Source organism: Onychostoma macrolepis, chromosome 09 (assembly GCF_012432095.1).
Source record: "Onychostoma macrolepis isolate SWU-2019 chromosome 09, ASM1243209v1, whole genome shotgun sequence".
NCBI classification, from domain to species: Eukaryota; Metazoa; Chordata; class Actinopteri; order Cypriniformes; family Cyprinidae; genus Onychostoma; species Onychostoma macrolepis.
This window is the reverse complement of record NC_081163.1, coordinates 14,468,725-14,496,100: the sequence shown is the minus strand read 5'-3', so window position 1 is coordinate 14,496,100 and position 27,376 is coordinate 14,468,725. Positions and strand designations below refer to the sequence as shown.

Here is a 27,376-nt window from a genome sequence, read left to right as displayed (position 1 = left end):
AGGAAATGAAAAGCATTTGGCAAGAGTAACCAAGAGGAACCGTCAAAAATAGAAATGCAAATAATGTCATTGCATCGTATTATTGTATTATGACTCATGATTTTTCTCATTCAACGCTCGAATTGGCCATACATTCAGACCTCTGTAATGCATCACATGCTGTTTTTTCAGAGTTACAGACAGCAGGTCATGCTCTGTGCTGGAAGTGAAGCACTATGGTGGAGAGGTTGTGCTAATGTTACTGAGAGGCTGTCTGAAGTAAAAACAATGCTGTTGGATGCTTAAGCCAAGAGAAAATGTGCTCAACATGGATCTTAATAATTTCAATGTATTGAGGTGAGAGTAAACACCTACTCAAACCAAACGTGACATGTAACCAAAAAGTGCATAAAATCATTCTGGACCAATGTTTGTGGCCAATGGCCATTGTGAAAAGGTCAACAGGAATCCATTGTTTATATACCAAAAACATTCACAACAAATATTCAGAATAGTATTTAATTGCATTTTTTTTAGAAATTACAGGGATAATTTATTATAATAATGATAATAATCAACTTCACTTCAATCCATTCCACACTAGATTTTTAATTCCCAGGGAATAACATATGTTCCGCCTGCACACCTAGATATTTAAGAAAGGGGCCCCAGATCATATGAAACTTAAAGGGTTCATCTCTTAGTGCTGTGGAGTAGGCTTCGTTAGGGACAAGTCCCTTAGCGACACTTATCCACTGGGCCACCGAAGGGGTTATGGCTGTTATCCATTGCAACAAAATGCACTTGCGACTCGTAGTGCTGTCAAACGATTAATCGCGATTACTCCCAAATAAAGGTTTTGGTTTACATAATATATGTGTGTTTACTGTGTATATATAATTACAAACACATGCATGCATATATTTAAGAAAAATATGTTATGTTTATATATTAAATATATTTATATTTAATATAAAATATAATAATATGAATATATAAATGTATACAAATGGAAATATTTAAAATATATATACTGTATGTGTGTATTTATGTATACATAATAAATATACACAGTATACATACATATATTATGTAAACAAAAACTTTTATTTTGGATGTGATTAATCGCGATTAAATCATTTTGCAAAAATTTGCAAGAGTACCTATAAAGCCATGAGGGTGGTCCTGTGTTAGGCCCAGTCGGCAGATCTTAGGTCCTAAACTGCAGATGGCAGGAGAAAATTTTCTCCAATTCTAAGAAAACACCTGACCAGAACTGTTGGACCTTAAACACCCCTAAAAGCAGTGTATGAGGGTTCCCTCAGCAATCTTGCATTTATTGCAGAAGCTGGATACAGAATAGTACGTAAGTGAGAAAAATACATAGGGAAACCGACCATTTGCTGTGCTTCTTGCTGGAAAATATAAAAACCGGTCTAGTCTGCACTGAAGCAAAGATGGATTTCCCTGTCTCCAATTCAAAAAAAAGAATAGTCTACATTTGTTTTAGGGCAACTTTATTGTAAAAGAGTGTGTGTTTGAAACCTTACAGGTCCCCAGGGCTCCAATCAATAGCTCTGCACTCTGCGGGGTGGCTTCAACTCTGTGCTTTACTTGGCAACAGCCTCTGATTAGCTCTCACAAAGAGACACACACGACACGGAGCACTGCAGAGAGAACACGCGCTCCTAACTAATACCAACACAATTTACATCCCTCCAGTATAAAAAAATTTCACCCAAAAATAAAGATTGTTTCAGTATTTACTAAGCCTCATGTTTTTCCAAACCTGTATGACTTTTAATAATGGTGAAAAGAATACATAACTTCACTTGAAATCTGTTAATCGCATAGTGATAACTAAAATTAAAATGTTAATTGAAAAAAAAAATAAATAAATAGTATATAAGTACCGGTAATACTACTAGGGCTGGGTTTTGACACACATTTCATGATTCGATTCGATTCTCATTCACAAGCTTGCGATTCGATTCAATATAGATTATTTTGGATATATATCAGGTAGAGTACATGCCAAATTTTCTCAAGGAAAAAAAATCTCTCAACTAATGCTGTAAAATATACATGAGAGTTAGCTGGTACTACATTACTATAATATCGAAGGTTAAAACTGACTAATTTGTTAAAATTACACTTAATGAAGTTTTTAAAATAATAAAGTTACAATTAGCCTACATAATATTTCTACTTCAATTAGTTTTTTTGAAATATAAACATAATGGTGGCAGGGTCCCGCTTTATATTAGGTGGCCTTAACTACTATGTACTTACATTTGAATTAATCATTTGGTACAATGCACTTACTGTGTACATACATGTTTTTACATTGTACCTATATTTTTAAAACAACATGATCTCACAGAATTCCGTGTAATGTTCACGGACTTAATTAACCTCCGAATCTGTGGTGGCATCACAGAATCATCGAAAATTACCTGATGGGCTCACAGAAGTGATACCAATGTAAGTCAGTGACAGGCATCAGCCGTGCTCCACGCACGGAAACCCTTAGCATCAATATGCCGACGCGATACTGGGAGATTTATCGTCATCATTATTGTTCAGAACTGGGTAGGTTTAGGGTAGGGGTGGGGTCAGGTACTCCAGTGAAAGTATAACTGCATCGGAGTCACTCTTTTTACGTGGTCCGATGCAGCGCTGGTGTTGAACCAGTGAATCCGTGCATGGACCACGGCTGATGCCTTCTGTGAGCCCATCACGGAATTTTCGGCGATTCCGTGATGCCACCACAGATTCGGGGTTAATTAAGTCCGTGAACATTACACGGAATTCTGTGAGATCAGGTTGTTTTAAAAATACCTATATGTAATTACATCTGTAATTAATTTCTGTAATTACATTTATAGTTACACTGTTGACCCATCACTTACACCTTAACACACCCTTAAACCTACCTATACCACCAAACCTGTCCCTAACCTTACCCATATCCCACCTCAATAGCAGCAATAGTGTTTTGCAATACAATATCTGTAATTAATTTCTGTAATTACATTTATAGTTACACTGTTGACCCATCACTTACACCTTAACCCACCCTTAAACCTACCTATACCACCAAACCTGTCCCTAACCTTACCCATATCCCACCTCAATAGCAGCAATAGTGTTTTGCAATACAATATGAACACAATAAGTACATTGTACTTATTTTTTGATGTAAGTAGTAGTTAAGGCCACCTAATATAAAGTGGGACCGATGCATATATTTAGCAAAATGCCCCTCTCAACAGTTTATTTTTCTTAATTTTTTATTTTATCTGACTAATGCGTTTATGATCACCGAAAATGTTTTTTCTGAGATAAATGTGACGTTAAGTGACATTGTTTACAAGCCGTTATAATATTGACGTCTTTGTGCGGCTGAAACCCTGATTGAGCGATTACATGAGACGGATACGGATTGTAAAGTTGTACTCTTTCTTTTAACTTATCTTCAGATGTTTAGTCATGTTTATTACCCTGATCAATAAACAGATCAATATCAAATAGGCGAAATTATATGGGTTCACATTGCATACAGTGCAACGCATTATGCTGATTTGCATCTCTACATGATTGCCTGTAGCTCGCTGTATGTTTTTCCCCCCTGATGGCTTGTGGAAGGTCTGCGTGTAATGAATTTTTTTTTTTTGTAAAAATGGCATATGGCCATAGCTCTTCATAATGATGAATCATATGTAGCATTTTCCATAAATCACAGATGTGGGAGCCGTGCATCTGAAATGAATGTGTTGGCCTTGGGACACATTAGGGTGATCCATTCACTCCTATTCACACATTCTTCCAATTTCAGGCTCAGGTGAACCATACTAGGCTATTCTCCAAGTCCCCCACCTTTCAAGTAGACAAGGGTTCGGGTTATTGACCAATTGCTGCGTGGTCTGTGGCACATTCACAAAGGAGCCTATAATAATGCTCTGTGCTCCCAGCGTCATGAATGATTGGTCGGTCTGCAAATCTGTATGTCACCATCCCACAAATTTACTCTACAGGCCATTAGACACATTTATGCTCCAGTTAGGTCACCATAAAACAGTGGAGAGCTAATGTAAACACAGGTAATAATGTCTAACGGTGTGTGTGTGTGTGTGTGTGTGAGTGTGACCTTCAGAGCCAGCATTGGCAGACATAATCGCATATCGGTTTTAAAAAGGATCAGAATATTTGACATGTCAAGCTCAAAAGTCTACAGTCTGAAACTGGCAAGAATACAGCAGCAATGAAAGAGATAGTACACATAAAACTGAAAATTCTGTTATCATGTATTCAATCTCATGTAATTTCAAACACGTATGACTTTCTTGTGTGGAACACAAAAGAAGATGTTTTGAAGAATGAAACTGTTTATGTCCATACAATGAAAGTCAATGGGGCCAAAAACAACACTGGACTCCATTGACATTTATTATGTAGAATGACATGAATATGAGCAGATGGTCTAGTTCAGGATGACTGCACTATATATGTAAACATCTATGTATGGGTATGTGCATACAAATTCTGTATTTTTTAGACACTGTGTTAAGTTAAAAGAAGATAAATGTTTAAAAATGCAGTGGAGACCCCTGCTCCAGACTTTTAGATTGTGTTCTGTGGCTGCTGATTTAGTTCTAGCATGCCTGATAAACATACATTACACGTGCCACTCTACTCTGCACCAGACTTGGTGAACTTCCATAAGCAGCTCAGGGGTAGAGGGGTCATTCTCTCCTTCTCATTTAGTATCTAATGAGGCATGGTGCTGCATAGGCTATAAACTCCCAGACCTCTTAGAGGCACACCTTTGCCACCTGAGAGGATGACTGGCCGAATATTTAGTACGGCAAGAGTGGCACAGCATGGTAAGGCAAAACATCTGATGTTCCCCAAAAAGCTCTTGTACGTTGTACGGCAACTGAAATATTCCCAAGTACCTCGTAATCAGCATATCATTACAAATAATAAATGCAGACAATCCAGCTATTCTTTACTGGAAGTAATGAATATTTATTTATATTCAATTTTATCATGCCAAACACACACATATACATATATATGTGTGCGTGTGTGTGTGTGTGTGTGTGTGTGTGTACCTGTTATATATATTGTTATAACTGTTAATGACATTATACCGTAGTGTACATAACAAGGAATTTTGATTAATGCAGGCATGTGTCAGCTGTCTTATTCAGATTTTTGGTAATTATGCTAAACCAATCAGGTTAATGCATTTACATGAAACATAAATAAATCACAATATGCAGCACAAACTCATAAGAATTTGTAAATACAGGTGCATCTCAATAAATTATAATGTCGTGGAAAAGTTCATTTATTTCAGTAATTCAACTCAAATTAACCAACCAATTTAACCAACTTTTGGTGCTTTTGGCAGTGTGGGCAGGTGCCAAATCCTGCTGGAAAATGAAATCAGCATCTTCAAAAAGCTGGTCAGCAGAAGGAAGCATGAAGTGCTCCAAAATTTCTTGGTAAACGGGTGCAGTAACTTTGGTTTTCAAAAAAAAACACAATGGACCAACACCAGCAGATGACATTGCACCCCAAATCATCACAGACTCTGGAAACGTAACAGTGGACTTCAAGCAACTTGGGCTATGAGCTTCTCCACCCTTCCTCCAGACTCTAGGACCTTGGTTTCCAAATGAAATACAAAACTTGCTCTCATCTGAAAAGAGGACTTTGGACCACTGGCCAACAGTCCAGTTCTTCTTCTCCTTAGCCCAGGTAAGACGCCTCTGACGTTGTCTGTGGTTCAGGAGTGGCTTAACAAGAGGAATACGACAACTGTAGCCAAATTCCTTGACATGTCTGTGTGTGGTGGCTCTTGATGCCTTGACCCCAGCCTCAGTCCATTCCTTGTGAAGTTCACCCAAATTCTTGAATCGATTTTGCTTGACAATCCTCATAAGGCTGTCAAGGTTGTCATTACTCTCGGTTGGTTGTGCATCTTTTTCTTCCACACTTTTTCCTTCCACTCAACTTTCTGTTAACATACTTGGATACAGCACTCTGTGAACAGCCAGCTTCTTTGGCAATGAATGTTTGTGGCTTACCCTTCTTGTGAAGGGTGTCAATGATTGTATTCTGGACAACTGTCAGATCAGCAGTCTTCCCCATGATTGTGTAGCCTAGTGAACCAAACTGAGAGACCATTTTGAAGGCTCAGGAAACCTTTGCAGGTGTTTTGAGTTGATTAGCTGATTGGCATGTCACCATATTCTAATTTGTTGAGATGCACCTGTATTTTACAAGTTGCCAATTTCAATTTACCACCCCTTCAATATGATTTCTAGGTATTTTTTGAATGTCTTCACCTAAATCTAACACTCAGTTGGATATGAGCAGAACAAAAACAAATATGGTTGTACAAATTCTCATAAAATTGTAAAACCCTCATGAAATTTCATGAAAGTGTGTTGGAATAATATGATCAAATGATCTGGTCTGCACAACCTAGGTGACATCAACTGAAAGAGAATGTCAAAGTAATTACATTTTGATGAAAGATAATGAAAAAAAAAAAATTCTTCTTTGGAATAACGCAAACTGATGAATTGTGCATAATAAGACCAGGAAAGTGTCAAAGTAAATAAGTCAATTCTGATTTCATGTTGAAACCCTACCATAAAAACCCCAATTGTAAGTCGCTTTGGATAAAAGGGTCTGCAAAATGACTAAATGTAAATGTACACAAGTGAGCTGCTGAAAGGATGAAAATGGGTCTGGATGAAAGATGGAACACACACACAGTGTCTGGGTTAGCAGACAACTGGATCAGGTGCTGCAGCGAGGGTGGGGGTGTGGGCGTGACTGTTAGATCAGAGGATGGAGCACTGGAAGCCACATTTGATGGACAGGCCTGTTACCGAGGGTCCTTTCATGTCTATCGCAGCCAGAGGGGACCGGCATGTGTGTTTGTGTGCATGTGTGACAAATTGTTGACGCCACACTTTTTAGACTGGGTGTGATAATATACAAATGTGTGTGTGTTTGTACATCTGAGCCCCACTGCAATTTTTTTCAGGAATTTCTGAGCAGGACCAGATGTGCTTTGTGCAGATGACTGCAAGAGATGGGAAATTAACAGAAAACAAAATGAAAAAGAAACCAAAAATTACCGGAGATGATATTCTCTCATGTGATGTGAAAAGAACACATTGCATGCTTTAGTTGCTGGAAGCAACTCTCAGAAAAGAAAATAACTTTGAATTTCAAAATTCCTGCAGTTTATCTTTGTTTCATTCACAGCAATAATATCATAGACGACTTTTTTGTCTGTTACTAAACCTGGCTGTATACCACAAAACTGAGTTTAGCTGGACTGGAACTCTGGAGTTTCTTTCTTACAAACTTAAATTGACTCCAAACAGCCAGGCAGTCAGGCTAAAACATCAGTCACACGGTAAAACATTTCTGCTAGAAGGGTGAAGAAACCTGTTAAGAATCTATCTAGGTCATACCGAGTCTATTTTTAGGACTATTAAAATTCATCACATTATTTTCATGCCAATTAAAGACAACCACACAAGCCAATTCTGATTTAGTTCATGAAAAATCTGTATATATTATTTAAATATTTAAAACATATTATTAATATATTAAGTATTATTATTAAACAGTAACATACGTCATTACATTATTTGCTAAATTTAATTTAATATTAAAAAACACAATGAAAAATAAATTTAAAAAAATTTAATCTATACATCCATGCAGGAGTGCATTAAAAAAATAATATTTTTAATGGAAATTAAGAAACCTTTGACAAAAAATAAAAAATAAAAATTAAATAGTCCTAAAAAATAGGCTAAATATAATTTTGTCAAGAAATGTGATCTGACTGATATGATTCTTTGTGAGATTTACCTGGTGAACTTGTATCATATGGAGTGGGAGCTGTAGGCACTAGATGGCAGTATGGTTAGACCCAAAAGAACATCTGACACCAAGCACATATACAATAGTTGACACTGTGAACTTTTCTTAAGTTCAATCTTTGGATAGTTCTTTAATGTGACAAAGAAAACATTCAATACAACCAGCTACAGAACAGCTTCTACCTATAGAAGACTGTTAAACACAACCCGAACGCTGCCTCCTGATAACAGCAGCATTGCTTTGTAGAAAAAGTATTCATGAATGGATGCTTGTACTCTGCAATATGACTCATAGTGAGTGTATCTAATTAGTGTTGCTTGTTACAGTATAGTACTACAGCTCATGCTTAGGGTTAGGAGTTTTGGAAAAATCGTGGTGGTGACATTTGAAGAGCCATGCACCACTCACACTGTCATAAGGCAATGTCAACAAGTACTGCTGTATACTATATTGTTGTAGATTTGACAAATAAAAGTTTGGCATGCTAGAAGGTTTTGATTTGAAGCGTGAAGTCTGTAGCTCTTGAAGGGACCTCAGTCAACCAAGAAAGCATGGCCCCACTGCCAGATCCTCCCCCCCCTTCCCTGAGGAAAAGTCCTCCATTTGATTTCTGTCAATAAAAAGATAAACATTTCGCCTATCAGCCCTAGACACTTCTCACTGCCATTTAACCGGAGGAAAGTAATGATTTCTTAAGCTGCTAACAACCATCAATCTCTGCCATCAGAGAGAGAAACGACTCATGACCGGCCGAATGAACAGACTGCATCAGGAGACATGGCACAAAGGTGATGTGTAACAAACAGCGGTCAGAGAGGGAGACCGGCTTATTCAGGTCATGACAGCTAGACTGTTCTTTCAACACATGAAATTCCACTTGCCACTTTAACACCTCTGAATCTTGGCAATTCACCAAATATCAATACACCTATACAGGGCTGTCAACCGATGAAAATATGTAATCTTCATCTTCAATCAATTTCATCGAAAATCACCCACAAAAGATAATTTAAAACCATTACTGTGTTAAATGAGAAAAACATCAAATAATCATTACAAGATAGATTTTCTTTTTTAATTTTTAGGTGAACTATCCCTTCAATTAGTTTTTTATTCATGTTTTTAAAAAAAAAAAATTCAGATTTTTTTTTATTCATATGTAAATATGAAATTAATATTATTTTTAATGAAATTATACTCTAAGTAAGAAATCAAATCTGCCAGTAGGCGACAGTAAATATTGTATTGAACAGGTTTCAATTCAATTATTCGATTTGATTCGATTCGTTCAAACATCTGATTGATTCAGAAATGAAGTAATGGCTCTCTTTATTGATGGGCCATTGAGTAATTGGTTTACCTGATTTGTTCAAACCGTGGATTAAGGATTCAAGGATCATTCACATTAAACTGATCAAAACTTACAGTAAAGAGTCATACACTGTCACAAAAAAAATCTATTTATGTTCTTTCCATTCAGCAAAGAATCCTGAAGAAAAACTTTACCATGGTTTCCACAAAAATATTAAGCAGCAGACCCATTTTCAACATTGATAATAAAAAGAAAAATGTTCTTGAACACCAAATCAGCATATTAGAATGATTTGTGATCATGTGACAGACCTGGAACAACTGCTGCTGAAAATTCAGCTTTGCCATCAGAGTAATAAATTACATTTATTTTAAACGTAAAAGTATATTAAAATAAAATAAAAAACATTTTAAGTGTAACAATATTTCACAATATTACTGTTTTACGGTATTTTTGATCAAATGAATGCATCCTTGGTGGGCATCTTTGAAAAAACATTAATCTTACTGACCCCAAATTAAGGCTGTGCAATTAATCGCATGCGTTTGTCATGTGCATCTCATCAGTAAAGCCGGTTCTGTGATTAGTAGTAAATCTCCATCACGTGCTTTCAGATGGAGCGGCATTTAATACACAGAGCCATACTGCACTGACAAACTACGCAAAACCGTGTTCATAATCGCAGGCGATTCGTCTACGATTATGAATGCGATATGTTTGAATGGTTGGCTGTGTATATGGTCATATTTAGGGGTCCTTGGTGTCAAAAAGTATGAAAACCTTCATTACAACCTTTCCAATCATCTCAAGTCGCCTTATATGCAAAGCTGTCCGAACAATTCATTAAATATTATAAGTGCAATTTCACAGCATAAATGCATTATTTCAATCTGAGAGCTAACATGAGCGGGTTGCCTGAACAGGTATGGACAAGTCCTGACAGAGGGAAGAGGGAAGCTCATTAAACACTTCCTCTTATCACTGGCTGATCTGTAACGTGTGGAACACACTGGATATTCATTAGCTCTCCCTCCTCTTATCCTGTCGGGTTTAATTGCTAATGATCCTTTCTGTGTGCATATGCAGGTGCCTGCCGTGATGCCTGACAAATTGAATCTAAGCTTACAAAAAGGAGGCTTCTGTACAGGAGTGCGTACAATTTCCGAGGTCGGTCCTTTATTCCGGTGGTGGCTGCTTACAGTACAGTCTCTCTTTCCTGTTCCTGTTGGTTGCAAACTACAGATGAGGATATGATGCATAGCTATGGCTAAAACACTGAACATCTGTAACATGTTCTATCCCTATTACGGGTTAAGTTCAAAGTAAAGGATGCATTTTAGCGCATCAAACTACTTAATCAAACGTGTCTATCAGTGATGATTTGAATACTTAGTCAACTGTTGTGATAATACTGTTCACTTGTTTTTGATTAGGTTAGTTCGTACTTTGTTAGATTAGATTTCCGAGTGTTACGCCACCTTTGTATTTTTGTTTGTAGTTTAAAGGAGTTTAGTTTGAGTGTCGCATACGCTGAAGAATTCGGTTTTATTTTCATATTTCTTTTGGTAGTCAGTTTAGAGGTTAGTTATAAGGATTGTTTTGTTTTGTTTATTTCTTTGATTTGGGTGACATTCGGTTTTTTTTCCTGTGTTAAATTTCCCAATTTCTTTCTCCTTTTGTAAATGTTATTTGTATTTGTTTATAAGGCGCCCAGTAAAGATATTTTCTTGCCATCTACTATTCTCAGGACCATCTTTGATCCGCACCACCTCCAGTAACAATTGTCTCATATAAATGTTACGGTATCATCCCGTTTTAACATCAAACACGTAACACCTGAGCTGTTGCTGAGTGTCTAAAGTTGTCCTGGAGTCGAGACTTGTGGGTGGAGTCAAAACGGCTCTTCTTTGACCATAAAGCGAGAACTCTAACCCATGTCTATCCATCAATGCCTGTTAATCCACTTGTGGCCACCAAGCCATTTGTGTCTGTGGCTTTGAAATGTGCTTCAAATAAAGACAAATCATCTGCCAGTATTGACAGATGCATGCCATTTTCATGAATCTCGTGTATTGCAATCAGCAAATGATGATGAATGTTATCATGAGAAAATCAGATTGATAACCTCGTTGTGTACCATCACTGTTGGAGTGTTCTCTTTCAACACCTGCAATGGCACAGAGGACAAACCTTGTTGAAACTGTTGTGAGCAAATCTAAAAATAATCTTGTATGAGTAAGGCTTAATGCACATGTGAAAAGAAATTGGATGAAAATGGTTTTGTTTTCTGCTTGGAGAAATTTTGTGATGTGAAAAGGAGGTCAATTTGTGGCAAATTCTAAGCTTTCCCTGGCAAAAAAAAAAAAAAAAACAGATTAAACCAGCCTAAGATATTTTTATTTTATTTTATTTAAGAAACTAAGCAGACAGCAAACAACTTTCAGGAGCTCAATTAAATTAGTCATATGCTTTTAAAATATATGACAGCTATCTGAACCTAATGTTCCACTCAAATGCATTTTTTAAATCAAATTTCACCTAAAATGCATGCTTTTACCGACCAGTCTTGTTCTCTTGAAGGGTACACAGAAGCAGCAACACTGACTGTCCTCATCTGGAGTGCTACCAAAATGAATCTCTGTGATGTTCCAACATGTTATGAGTCATCATTTCAGTCCTTCGTCTCTACAGAGCCAGTTGTCTAATAATAGATGCTCAAACTTTAGGTTTGAACATTTGCATTCTTAGCTGCCAGCTACTTTATGCCAAAAAGATCAGTTATCATAGTCAATATCAATGAATACAGATATAGCCCATTCAAAGCTCTGAATAAATGAGTCCAACAAACAACACTACAAGCATATCCTGAGTTTTGAATCATTCTCATGGAGCCTTAAGGAACCACAGTATCAAATAACATCATGGAGCTATCAGTCCTGTCTCCCTGTGTGTTGTGTTTTCCTTCTTCTCGTGCCCATATTTGGTTTTCCTGTTCCGATTTAGTTTCCCTGATTAGTTTTCAGCTGTGTGTGATTAATTATCTTGTTTTGTCCCTGTTTATAAGCCCTGTGTTTCCCTGTCTTCACGTGCACTGTTATATGTTATTCTGGTCTCCTATGGTCCCTGTGATCCTGCTTGTGGTCCATTAAAACTGTTTGTTGAAGAATTCCTTGTCTCCTCGCTCCTTCGTTCCCTCGCTCCTGGTGTTGTGTGACAGGAGTGCCTCTAGATCTTTCTGACTGAAGACATGTTTCACTGTGAAAACAGTTCTATTATCTGAGGGAATAAAAGAGGGATACAGCAAAAGGCTGCTCATGGAAAATAAATATGCCACCATTGGTCACTGTATGAGAACTGGGAAAGTGATTCATGGCACCATTGGACAATCAAACAATACTGATTTAATGAAATGCTGTTACTATCAATACAAACTTTCTATTTATGTGGTGTTCTGTGCTGAGTAGCTCTGATAACGGTGAAATCTCCCAAATAAATAAATAAACAAATAACCTACATATATACATGTAAATACTAGGGCTGTCAATCGATAAAAATATTTAATCGTGATTAATCACATGATTGTCATGAGTTAACTCGTGATTAATCGCAACTTAATCACACATTTGTATTTGTTCTAAATGTACCTTAAATTAACACATTTCAAGTTTTTAATACTCTAATCAACATGGGAATTGACAAATATGGATGCTTTATGCAAATGTATGTTTATTATTATTGAAATCATACTCAACATAGAGCATGAAGACTAGACATGTTTCAAAGGTCATAGATGTTTTTCAACTAATTTGTTAATGTCTGTTAGACACATGAAAAAATAAAGGTTCCCATTACTTCTCTTTCTTTGCTCTGAGCAATTTACTTACACAAACCTGTTTACATTTTTGCATGACAGGGCAGCTCACTTCTTCTGAAGGTGTAAAATGTACATTTATTATTTATTATTACATTTGTTTGCCTCTCTGTGCCCACATACTGTATTTTGATGCACAATGAATGTTTTCATTGATATATTGATTAATATATTTTACTGTTTCTGTTGTCAGACAACGGAATGAATATGAAATGGTGACTGAACGCGACCCATTGAGACTACATAACCAGCTCTCCCTTCCAAGATGTTAATCTGCACAAAAATCCTGATAATTGAGCCATCGTCTGATGAAATCAAATACACATAAGATAAAGACAATAGCTGTTTCTGTGATTTCGGCTATACTTGCATGTAAGCAAGCAACATAATATGTGTTTTAACTGAAAGCGCTGCTCCTCTCCGCCGCTCGCTGAACAGAGCAGATGCACAGAGAGAGAGAAAGAGGTGTGTGTGCACGCGCACGCGCGGGCGCTGGGAAGGCAAGACCTCGCGCGGCAGTATCGGTGAGTCTCAGAGACTAAATAAGGTTTGGGAAAACCCTAAAGATTGGTCGCTAGGCACTTTTTTGAAGGGATTTTTTGAACACTGTGTATCTCCATTTCTCCAACTACTGACTAGGCCACGGGTCAAACAGAAAATGCGTGCTGCGTTAATCGTTAATCGCGTTATTAACGTGTTAACTTTGACAGCCCTAGTAAATACACATCAAATATGGTCTGATTCGCAGGGAGTGTGTAAGGTTGTACAGCAAATTTCTTCACAGGAAACTTGTGGACACAGTGTAACAGTCCTTTCTCTTGGCTTATGAAGTGCCAAGTTTGTAATTTTGCTAAACACATTCACAAACTAATATAAAATGGAAAAGTAGAAAGGTATATGAGACAATGTTTTTTTCTGTTATTTTTGTTCTGGATATATCACATGAAAAAAATATCACAGTGTGGGAGGATAGATCAGGGCCAGACTCATTTCAACAGTTACCCTATCCTGCGGTGAGAGTGAAATGGAACCACCAGGTCTATTTGTGGAATCTAAATAAACCATTCAAAAAAAAAATAACACCCTTAAAACCTCCCCGCTGATACATTCTCTAGATTAGAATTCTCTAGAACTGTCCATGGCTTTACTGTCAATCAAAGCAATATACTGTTACTGTCCCAAGAGATGCGTCATGTCTGACATTTACAGCATGAAACAAGATGGAATATCTTGATGAAACATGATAAAAAGAATTTAAAAAAACATGCTGACCAAAAACTAGCTGAGTCATAGATTTGGAAAGTCCACAACCTCACATCGACTTTGGTTTACATAAAATGTTTCTGTAATATAATATGTACACATGCACACGCACACATTGGGTTTCCATGTTTTATGGCGACATCCCATAGACGTAAAAAAAAAATGTCCCTACAATGTCAAAATATACTGGTATTACTATTATCTACGGGGGCATTTGGTCCTCATAATGTAGTGAATACCAGGACCCCCCACCACACACACAAATATACTGTATATGTGAAAGTATTTAATTTTCATAGTTTGCATTTATGCTTCAAGATCCTTCAAGAAATCGTTCTTGTCACGAATCCGGTCTACGAAGTTCTGTTCACTCACCACCAGAGGTCACTCGCTCACCACATTGACTCTCACACCATACATCACACTGGACTGCATTTCCCATCACCCATTGCACTGACGACACACACAGCTGATTGCACTAAATCACACGCACACCTGATCCTACGCACACACTGATTGCATGCCTTACATAAACCCTGGACTTCCTCTTCCTCCCTGCCGAGTATTGTATGCACTTATCCCTCTCCTAGCGATAGCTACACTACGGAGCCCACTTAGTTGTCTTAGTCTTGCCTTGCCTGTTTTCCCGTGTTTGATTCTAGCCCGTGTTTCCTGGATTAACCCTTGCCTTGCTGTTCGGACTCTGTTTGCATCTCTCTTGGATTATAGCTTGTGTACCTGGATTATCTCTCTGCCTTGCCCCATTGGATATTGTTCGCTGATCATAGACCCACGCTTGCCCTAGGATTACTCTTTGTCTTGTTCCTGCCATACCTGTTTGCCATTGTTTCGACCCTGCCTGTATTTATGACCATGCCTTTAAATAAAAGCTTGCACATGGATCCGCACCTCTCACGTCTCATCAGCCCCGTTACAGATCTAATATGCTGATTTGGTGATCTAATTAATGCATGCTTACTGAACAAAAGTATTACTTCTCTAAAAAAACGTATTGACCCGAAATGTTTGAATGGGACTGTATATGTATATATTGTACATAAAAAATAAGTATTTATTGTATTTAATATTATTTAATAGTAATAAACAGAATTACACATGGAACGGAAAATACTGTTTCATATACATAATTAAAATGGCTTCTGAAAATGTTGTGCAACAGTCACTGTTCTACCTTTAGTTGAATATTTCAATGCTGTTGAATTGATTCAGACACATTCAACATGTGATAAAAAGAAAAATAATTGCTTGTGTAAAGTTTGGTTTGAGCTATTAAAAGGGATAAGGCTTTGAAGAGAATAATGCATTATAACATGATAACACATAATGACCTTAGGTTAATTGTTTGACTTAATTGTTTATTGTTCATGGTATAATGAAAATGAGTGGTGAATGAATGTGTCTATTTTCAGTATGCAAAGGACATGCTAAAAATGACAAAGCTAAGCCTAATCAAACAGACAAACAATTTCCTGCCAAAAAAAATAAAATAAAAAATGTCTGTCAATTCTGAGGCTGTAAGAGTCTGAAGGTTAAATATAGTGTCTTGATTAATGTTCCATTTTCAGAAATCCTTCAATCTAGCAGGTGGCCAAACATTTTAGGAGACAGTTACTGATGACTTTATTACAAGGTGACAGAGGTTCTGAGGCAGCAACGGAAAAGCCTATGGAAAGAAAAAGCAACCTAGAAGAGCTGTCATTAAGCCACTGTGAGGGAAAGGACAAAAACACGTCCGGTTGTTATTTGTTCCACATCAGCTAGAACTGGTTTTGCTTCAATTAAGGTCAGCCGTTGAATTGCGCTTTACAAAAGCCACCTGTATTCTTGGAGAGCAATCACAATCCAGCATTCTATTTTTGGATTGCCCCCATCTGTGCTTGAAGCACCTATAAAATAGGCAATTTTACAGGTGGAACCGTGGATCAGTCAGCTGTGTCTGAGGAATAACCGATCTGGGCATGTGAAGATGCCTGGAGCTTGACAGCCTGGTGGATTGAAGGACCACACAGCCCATGCCATTTACTCCGAGTGAGAAAAGCACAGAGAACAAGAGAAATCACAGGAACCCAGTGGCCTTCCCTTTCAATTTACACTATTACTTGTCCTTGCATATCTCGTAACACTGAAGATAGTTATGACAAATTGCAAAAGTAATCATGCAAATTGTGATGAGCTGCTGGTTTCTTTTGGCTTTTCTCTCTCTCTCTCTCTCTCTCTCTCTCTCTCTCACTCTTTCTCTCTCTCAACAATTTCAACAATTGCTGAAATATGTTGCCGACGTGCTCGAGGAGAGAGGTGACATGCTGTTATCCATAGAGACATCCGACCTCTAATTGCTTTCAAAAGCCATTTCCTATGATATTTGGCCACAGCAGAAGTTCATTTGCATCCTATGAAGAAGGTGCCTTGTTTTTTCTAAGTGCACTTGCCAAACGGGTCACGCTTTCTCACGCTAATTATCCTATGAGTCATCATTACCTGCGCATCACGACCCCATAAAAAGGTAAAAATAGACAGAGAACAAGATGGAGAACTGTACTAATTAACACTACTCACCCTGTTTACTGATTTGCCTCAAATGCAGGAAAGACAGATGAAACTTTTTTAAGGCTATAATCATGCTTGTTGAGGAATGTTTTTGGATTGTGATTCCACAGTTCAGAAAGCACATTGTGAAAGTATTATAACCTAATTTACTTTTAAACTAGATCTTATTAGTTAGGGTACAGTAGGTCTGATAGTGAATGGAGGGATTTAACAAGTTGTATTAATTCAGCTTTGCTAATTGTCCTGTTCCAGAGTCATTCCCCCAGGAAACTAGGGGATAGGTTTAAATGTGTAAAATGTTACCAACCAACACTACTACAAAATATAATAACTAATACATTACAATTCAAAGGTGTCAGTGATTTGTTTAAAAAAAAAAAAAAAAACTTCTATTTAACATAGATGCATTAAACTGACCAAAAGTGACAGTGCAGTTTTGTTCAGTACAAGAATTTGGATTGTTACAAAAGATTTCTATTTCAAATAAATGCGAAGGCCGGAGTAAAATTCAGCTTTGACGTTAAAAGAATAAACTGTATTTTAAAACACATTAAAATAGAAAACAATTATTTTGTATAACTGTAATATTTGTTTTATTACACTGTATTTATGATCAAATAAACGCATCCTTGGTGAGCATAAGAGACATCTTTCAAAAACATTTACCGACCACAAACTTTCAAACAGTGGTGTATAATATAAGCAAAATTAATAGAACAATGTCTTACCTGTTTTAACTTCTTCAAGTCTTCATCCAACTCAAGATTGTCCAAAATCACAGCCACAAAAAGACTCAGAAGGATCTAAAAGACAAGAACATTTGCCAATACACCCTTATATGCATTTAGAGGACTATTTAGACAAAACAAATAAGCCATTTGAAGATGTTTAAGGCAATTCTTTCATTAGTCACATATCTTAACTGAACATTAACAGGTCTCTAAAACATAAACACTGTGATGTGGCCTCAAGATAATCTGCCATACATTGTCAGTAGGTGTATTGTGCTCATGGGGTGATGTTGACAGAATCTGTCATGCAAACATGAGTTCTGTCCAAGATGTAGTTATGATCCAACAATAAAAATAGCGTTTGAAAAATAATATGCTATGGTGGCCATGTCAGAGCCAAACAAAAACAAAAACGTTTCACCATAAACACAGCAAACAAAAGACAGATTTAAGCTCAGGACAACAATAACAAAAATGAATCAATCACAACTGACTGTGTCTTAGATGTCATCACTTCTTTGATATTTAATGACACTTCTCCTTATATGTGAAGTGTCTAAAGCTCTCCTCAAATGCATTAGGCATTGTGTCTTTTCTCTTCATCATATTTTCTTCTTTTTTTTTTTTTTTTTGTGACAGGAAATTAATAAATGATTCAGCCGTGTCTTGATTACATGCTCGGTCTGTTCTGTCATTAGTGTGAGCTCTCATTCAAATGTCAAATATAAACGGCTGCTCCTCACTCACTCAAACTTGTCAAAAGTCAAATAAAAGAAAAGAAAAGAAAAAAATCATTACGACCATAGTGCAATTACATCCAGAGTACATTTTGTTCTCAACTGAGGATATTGCCAAGAAATGGTTAACATAAATCTACAACTAAAGACTTCATGTGCAAATATTTCATTATCTTTGCAGTATGCTTATATGTGTATTGCACTGTGGAGATTTTATGTCAATGGTTGGTAAAACAACAAGACACCAATGGATAAATGTTTGCTTGTAATATCTGTAATGGGGAGTGACAGGGGCCGTGATGTAGCTGTGAAATGCCCCAAAGAAGTGTTTTTTTTTTTAAAGATAAAAATATGGATGAAGGAATTGTTTTATGTCAGGTGTGATGACTATAAAATACATGTGTGTTAGAATGTTTCCAGAGACAATTTACTGCTATATTTCCTAAGCAAGTGTTGTTTCTTTTGTTTCTGTTCATGGCTAGGAGGCAGCACAGGAATTTATCCATGTCCACTCAATACACAACACAAGTTTTTCAGACTACAAGCAGTCAGATAGTCACAAAACAAACCAGGATTTCCTCCTTGAAGTCTTTATAATTACTGTTATGTCCTTAGTTATAAGAAATTAAGAGGTGTATCCAAATAAGGAATTCTTTAATTTACAACTTCAACATCATAATGGTACAGCGCGTGCAGAACAGAGGGAACGATTACACTCCCTTACTTCTTTGTACTCAACTTACCCCTAGTACAAACTATTACTGCCACCTATTGGCCAATATGCACAAAAGAACACAACATATTCCCCAATCACTTAAAACAAATGTCTAACAAATATTTACGAACAAAGACGAAACTAAATAACAAGTTACAAAACTAGCAAAGCATCCCCTTTGTTACATGACATAATTACTTACATCAATCAGACCAAAGAACAAGTATAATGCTTAATGAAAGTTAGCTTTTCTTTCCTTTTTTTTTTTTTAGGAAGGTGGCATAAAAAAAACCTACCCAAAAGGTGACTTAATGAATTACTCATCCTTCATAGTCACGCAATGCAAAGTTGACTAAGTAACGTAGTCATCCAGTCAACGAGGAGGTCGTCTAACACGGGCAGAAGCCCTTTGAAGAACTTCTGATGCTTGAGGAGCTGGAGGAGAGGGAGGAACCGACCTGAACCGACAAGTCCAAAGGATCCATGCAGGTACCCTCCGAAACAAGTGCAACAGATCGAGCCAAATGAGAAGCATGCCAGTTTTTTCCGTCAGATAACAGGTAAGTCCACGCACCCAGTTTACGCACAATTTGACGAGGGTTGGTAAACTTTGGATACGCTTTCGGAACATGAGTTGGAATGAGCACATGCACCCAATCCTCCACTTTAAAATCAGGAGTGCGAGCTACATGTCTGGAGCCAGTGTATGCTTTCATTTTCTTTTGTTTCAAAGAAACTCACCGAAGAAGCACAGGCACGTCCTGGCGTGTGGTGAGAGGAGAAAGAACATTACGCGTTCACATCTTTCTGCCATGAAGCAACTCAAAAGGATATGTAGCACGATACACCTGGAGAAATTCTGTGACTGTAGATTACTATGGCTTCGCTTCCAGAATAGCAGACTGAATACAGCATTTCAGCACACAACGGAAGTGCTCCACAGCCCCATTCGCGGCAGGATGGTACAAAGAAGTACGTGTGTGTCGAATGTCTCTCTCTCTCAGGAATGTAGAAAATTCCACTGACGTGAATTGGGACCCGTTATCAGACACGATAGTACGTGGATTGCCGTATCTACTAAACACAGATGCCAAGAAGGTGATAACATTGTGAGTAGTGATGGACCACTTACTATGATAGTAAATCAATGTTAGTGCATAACGACAATTCCACACAGCAGTGTCAAATGGGCCCACCACATCAATAGCTACCTTCTCCCACGGTACAGATGGAAAAGGCACCAGCCACAGTGGCGCAGCCGAGGTGCTAGCAGTTTTGTCAGAGGACAGACACAATTGACAGGCCTGGATGTGCTCCTTAACCAGACAATCAATGCCTGGCCACCAGTACAGTTCACGAAGGCGCTGTTTGGTGCGCACAATTCCCTGGTGACCTTCATGAGCTAACTTCACCGACGTGGGCCGTAGTGCAACAGGTACCACAAGACGTGACCCTCTGAACACATAATCCTTTTGTACACTCAGTTCGTCATGTAGTAGAAAGTATGGATGTAGAATACTATCCACAGCACATGAAGAAGAGGGCCAACTGCGAGCTATTTGTGCACGTAATGAACTCAATTCAGCACATCGCACGGAGGCCGAAGCAACCTCAGCTGGCATCAGAGGTGACATCGTAGGAGACAGAAAGGCTACAGACTCAGGTTCAGCATCCAAGCAGTCTTCATCCGAAGCAGGCAATGACAGGCGAGAAAGACAGTCAGCTGTGTTATTCAGAGCCCCAGGCTGGTAAATCACGTCATAATTGAAGCACAGTAACCGGGATGCCCAGCGCGCAATGCGCATTCCAGCGCAATCAGTACCTTTGGATGAGAAGAGCACAGTTAACTCCTGGTGGTCTGTGCGCAGGAGGAATTTACGTCCCCACAAGTTCGCCACTTTTGAACGGCCCAGTCACACGCAAGTGCTTCTTTTTCAATGGTTGAGTACTTGCGTTCAGCAGGTGACAATGTCTGGGATGCAAAAGCGACAATGCGCTCCGTCTGATTCTCATGAACTTGAGCAAGAACAGCGCCCAGGCCACAGTTAGAGGCATCAGTGGATAATTTGGATTGAACAATGAAAGTGAAGGACTATCATGAACAAGCAATTACTGAGCCTTCTCCGACCAGAAGAAATCTGAGCCCTGTCTGATGCAAGCTCGTAGAGGTTCAATTACTGTGAATGAATTTGTTGTACCATGACAGTAGCCCAATGAACAAGCTGAGTTGGGCAGGTGCATCTTCCGGAGCAGGTGCATGAAGAATAGCTGAGAGGTGATCCTCATCAGGTTGAATTCCTTGCACATTCACTGTATGTCCCAGGACGTGCAGACTGGTTTTGTCGAATTGACATTTCTATTGATTCAACTTCAGCCCAGCATCCTGTAAGCGCTGAACGACAGCTTTGAGCGTGTGGTCAGGTTCTGTTTGTGTACGTCCCCAAAGAATGTTATCATCAAGGTAATTGGCAACATTCGGAAGTCCCTGTAAAACTGTTGCCAACATTTTCTGAAAGGCGGAGAGTGCTGAAACAAGACCAAACGGTACATGGAAAAATCTGAAAAGTCCTTTATGTGTAATGAAGGCAGTCAGATCACGGCTCTCCTCATGCAATGGCAACTGAAAGTAAGCACTCTCCAAATCGATAGTAGAAAATACAGTCGCCAGAGTTGTAGTACTTGGACTCGGGACTTGGAATTGGACTCGGACTGCAATTGTGAATGAACTTGTACTTGGATGGACTCAGGTGGACTCGGACTTGGATATTTTGGACGCAGAAATTTTTCACAGTACAGACAAATCCATGTCATGTGTAATATAAAATAAAATGTAAAAAAAAGTAACAACATAAAATTAATATGAAAAGACATTAATAAACGTCTCCCACTTGATTAAAAACTAGGACTCGACACTGGACTCGGATCACTGAGAGTTGCGCCTCTTAACAAAGACAACATTTCTTTGATGTGTGGTAGTGGGTAGCTATCCATAACTACAGCCTTGTTGGGCTCTCGCAGGTCCATGCACATACGAATAGCACCTGACTTTTTCTGTATTACTACTATCGGGGAGACCCATGGCGAGGCGTCTCGATAACGCCTAACTCAAGAAGACGACGTGTTTCCTCACTGACTGCATCTTTAACAGACAATGGTAAGCAGCAGAGTTTCTGGCGAACAGGAGCCACAGCTGATGAAATCTTGACCTAGTGCACAAAGTCTTTTGCACATCCCAAAGCAGGTAGAGGTGTCAAAGCAGACAATACAGGAGCTGATGTGCGTGTTAGCAGAATTGAATTGCAGAATTGAAGATGTAGCCCATTAATAAGATTTATCCCAAGCAGAGCTGTGCCAGATTCAACCACGAAGACGACATGGAGCAGGTGAAGTCATGCTTAGAGACAATGACAGGTAAGCATCCAAGTACGAGAATCATAGCGCGAGAATACGTCACCAGTCTTACGGAATGAGGCTGCAAAGCGTCTTTCCTGAAGTGTGTATCATACACAATTTTCGGCAAGATAGAAACAGATGACCCAGAATCCACAGTAAGTAAGATAGGCACAGACGTACTTCCGGTCACAATGACAGCAGTGCACCTAATTTTATCAGTTAGTGAGCCATGCATATATAGGATCTGAACCTCAGGTAAGTCAATTTCCCGCACTGAGCAAGCTTGTCCTGAACAACACATCCACGAATAATGTCCCATCTTTTGACAGTTATTACACTGTGCTGATGCAGCAGGACAACTGCAATCATTCAACGAGGTGTTTCTTAGATCCACAACGATAACATTCACAGGGCAACTAAGCAGATGCAGTAGATCAGGGATACTCAAATATGGCTCGCGAGATCCACTTTCCTGCAGAGTTTAGCTCTAACCCTAATCAAACACACCTGAGCATGCTAATCAGTCTCTTCAGGATCATTAGAAAATCACAGGTAAGTGAGGTTGATCAGGGTTGGAGCTAACTCTGCAGTAAAGTGGATCTCGCGAGCCAGATTTGAGGATCACTGCAGTAGATGAAGGCTTTGAAGCATGCGCTTCAGGAGGTGGCTTTAAAGGTGGTCTACGGCGACGACGTCCAGATGCAGGTGGAGGTGTAGGCTTTGCATGTATCGCTTGCACAGGAACTGAACGATTACCTGATAACAACTTGGCTTGTTCACCAGCAGCACCAGCTTGTTCACAACAATTACTGCCTGAAGAAAATATACTGTAGCAGGCAGTACTCAACTGCTGTACTACAGAAAGTCCTACACACAGACTGATCCACTTTATTCACATTGTCCAAATCTGTCCATTACAGGTTGGAATACTGCTCTTACTAACATCCAACCTGCTACAGGATCTCTGAATATGTTCTCTTGATGGCTAGGTAAACCAGAAGATCAAGAGAGGGAAGGGAGGATGAAGGATGATTCATTTTCTAACAGTCTGGTTAGTTCTAAGCGGCACAAATGCAAGCTGTCTTCATTTTAGATGCATTTGCTTTGCTGCCGTGTCCCTGAAATTGGTAACACATAGAGCATGTGCAACACATTGAACTGGGGTCCTTTATTGGAAACCTTAATGAAAATTAATGTGATGAGGTGGCTTCAGACAAATCCCATCACACACTGCCACCTATCTTTTTAAGTAAATCTTATGTAAATGCTACGACCACATGATCCCATAGGTTTAACCTGCACCAAAGGAGCCAGAGCAACAACTGTGAGTTGATATGTCACCTGTAATTTTTTTTTAAGTTTAGTTTCCAGAATTGCATTTTGAAACACCGAAAGCCCACTGGTTAACCACAAATTTATATGTTTGGATAGCATCACCAAAATACTGTATAACATTTAGCACTTTATAACTTCCGGTTCCATTGTCCTGTAGTTTTTTTTAATGGGTTTTCACTCACAGCTCAAAATATTTTGCCGTTTTATTCTTTAACATAAAATACATCAGTAATTACATCCCTTGTGGATTTTAAAAGCTTAAAGGTTTAGTTCACCCAAAAATTAAAATTAGTCCATGTTTTACTCACCCTTGAGGCATCCTAGGTATATATGACTTTCTTCTTTCAGATGAATCCAGTTGTATTCAAAATTGTCCTGGCTCTTTCAAGCTCTATAATGACATGGGCGGGTGGTAGTGTTCAACAGGTCAAAAGTAGTCAAATAAAGCATGTGCATCCATATTAAAACACACATCACATGGCTCCGGGGCTGAATAAAGGCCTCCTGTAGCAAATCGATGCATTTTTGTAAGACAAATATCAATATTTAAACACCTATAAACACCTTTTTCTCACTTCTGCTATCTGTCGTAGGTGGAAGCGTTCTGGCGGATGACATAGGACGTATGTGTCACATAAGCGCTGGAGATTCGTGACGAACACAGAAGCGCGACGGAGAGTGAACAAAACAAAATGCCAGTCACGAATTAGAAGCACAAAACAAGGATTTGTAAAGAAAAATGTCAGAGGAATTCGATATAAGCCAAGAGGAGACTGGTTTTCCTTTGGTAAAGTAAGGAAACTTTGCTTCCTTTGTTCCTTTCACGAGTTCACACTTACATATAATAAATAGAATAAAGTTAATGCGTATTTGTCGTGCTGTCCGAGGGGAGGGCTCCGAGCTCGGAACTTTGGCCCGAACCCAGAGTACCCCCCTACAGGTTAGGACAGGAGTAGTTGTAAGTGCGGAGAAGGGGTGGCGGAGGGATGCTGGAAAACTGTCAAGGAACAGAGGTGAGTCAGCTGTGTATATATACACATCTCTTATCTTGTTAACTGGGTTGATTACTGGTTGTGCTCCTCTCGTGTTAATTAGGTTAATTATCTGAACGTGCTCCTCCCGAACGTTGTTAATAAAACATCATATAAACAAACGTTGGTTTTTGCGAGACTCACACACACATGCGCTGCGCGGGCGTCCTACATCATCCACCGGAAAGACAGTCTCTCGTGAACGCGCATACGACAGATAGCGGAACTTACACAAAACTGTTTATATCGTTTTAAATGTGGCATCAAAAACACATCAATTCGCTACAGGAGGCCTTTATTCACCCCCCGGAGCCGTGTGATGCACGTTTTAATATGAATGTGTGCGCTTTATTTGACTACATTTTCACTGTTGAACACTACCACCCGCCCATGTCATTATAGAGCTTGAAGGAGCCAGGACAATTTTGAATATAACTCCGATTGGATTCATCTGAAAGAAGAAAGTCCTATACACCTAGGATGCCTTGAGGGTAGGGGTGTGCGATATTGAAAAAAAAAATGTCTCTATTTTTTGGGATTTTTTCGATAACGATAATTAGACGATATTTTGCCGACTGTGTTATTGTGCTGATATCTGACTACTGTGGACAGCTGCAGTTTTTGATATTCTTCATATTCTGTGTGGTCAGTTCACATCAGTTATAGAAATTTATCTTTTCATATAAGTTTAAATTGATTTTTACCTTTTATGGGCAATTTTACCTTTTAATAAAGCCATTTTTTTCTAAAAGTATGCATCTTTTGAGTCAAATTGTAACATTCAACCAGTCAATTAGAATAATAAGACATTTAGGCTGTTACCAAACAAATGAATCCAGTATCAACAAAATTAATCTTTGCAGAAGTTGCATCTGAAGTGGCATTTAGATGTATTTACACACTGTTTAGGGCATGGAGTGCTTTAACCTGCAGTTAAAAATGCATAATGTTTTGATATTTTAAACATAAAACATTAAATACTGATATTTTAAATTTTTTTTAAATGAACAGATACTTTGAATGTGAAATTAAAATCGCCAGTATGTGGCAGCAAGTCACTGTTAATAAGTGAGTCATTGCGACTGAACTGAATCATTTAAACAGTTGATTCATTCAGGAACTAAACATCGTCATGTTGCTCATCGTCATGTTGCAAAACAGTGCCCTGGCTGTGTTTGGAATGTTTTTTGTTGGTGAAATGGAGCAAAAACAGGCAATATGGCAATACTAAAATGTAAGTCTCTTAATATTAACTTATTGTTTATTGAACTGTTGTATAAAATCAATATCACAATCATGCTTATTTTTGAACAAAAACGTCACTCTTCGTGTGATTGTAACTATATGAAATAATATATATATATATATATATATATATATATATATATATATATACAGAAAATGTGTGTGTATATATATATATATATATATATATATATATATATATATATATACACATTTTCTGCCCTCGTATCTTGAATTTTGTGATTATTGTTTATTGAACTGTTGTATAAAATCAATATCACAATCATGCTTATTTTTGAACAAAAACGTCACTCTTCGTGTGATTGTAACTATATGAAATAATATATATATATATATATATATATATATATATATATATATATATATATATATATATATATATATATATATATATATTTATATACAGAAAATGTGTGTGTGTGTGTATATATATATATATATATATATATATATACACATTTTCTGCCCTCATATCTTGAATTTTGTGATCATTCTTGATGCATTTTAATAGACTGAATCATGCAGTGAAAGAACACACTCTAAATGTGCACGCGCTCTAGTCTAGACTTCACGTAATGAATGCGTGCTCTCTGTAGGGGTGTTTTGTTTGGTTTTTGCAAAATACGCGATAATGTAAAATTGCACATCTTTAAAACAACAATTACGATATTATCGCACACCCTTACTTGAGGGTGAGTAAAATATGGACTAATTTTCATTTTTGGTGAACTAACCCTTTAACTTGTTTTGAAAAAGACGGTTGCTAACAAAAGTTAGAGTTGGTTAAAAGGGACTATAGGTTGTCGAGGACCTTAAAAATCATCACGCTGAACAGGAAAATGAATCTGATCATTAGTCCATTTTTATAGCCTCATTGTGTTTATAATCACACTCTTGCAAACTATTATAACTTTGTCGGAAGCCTAATAATGGTGACATTGAAGAAATGCAACTGTGGTGAAGTTTGCCTACATTGAGATTTTTACTTCTGGTGATTGTATTTCGGCTTCAAAATTTGTGTTAAAGTTGTGTTGTGTTAAATTGTAAAGACTATGATGATGAACAAAATTTGTAGGAATTATAAACTTTTGTTGGTTACAAAGCTTATTTTTTGCAATATTGCAAAAGCCAATGGAAAAATTCTGGGTGATGCTAACTTTCAAGTTGGCCTACAAAAATATGTCATCACTGCAGCACTCTATAGAAGTCCTTTTGTTTTATCTTACAAAAAAAAGCACAAATAATTATATTT

The 27,376-nt window shown here is 37.9% G+C and overlaps 1 protein-coding gene across 4 annotated transcripts in view; it reads right to left on the bottom strand.

Moving 5' to 3' along the window:
• Window positions 1-27,376, bottom strand: part of nalcn (sodium leak channel, non-selective) — a 112,147-nt gene that overhangs the window by 26,820 nt on the left and 57,951 nt on the right. For all 4 annotated transcript variants that reach the window (XM_058786187.1, XM_058786188.1, XM_058786190.1 and 1 more), the window contains one exon: window positions 17,645-17,719. In XM_058786187.1, coding sequence (XP_058642170.1) covers window positions 17,645-17,719 — 75 coding nt within the window. The remainder of the gene's footprint in view (window positions 1-17,644; window positions 17,720-27,376) is intronic.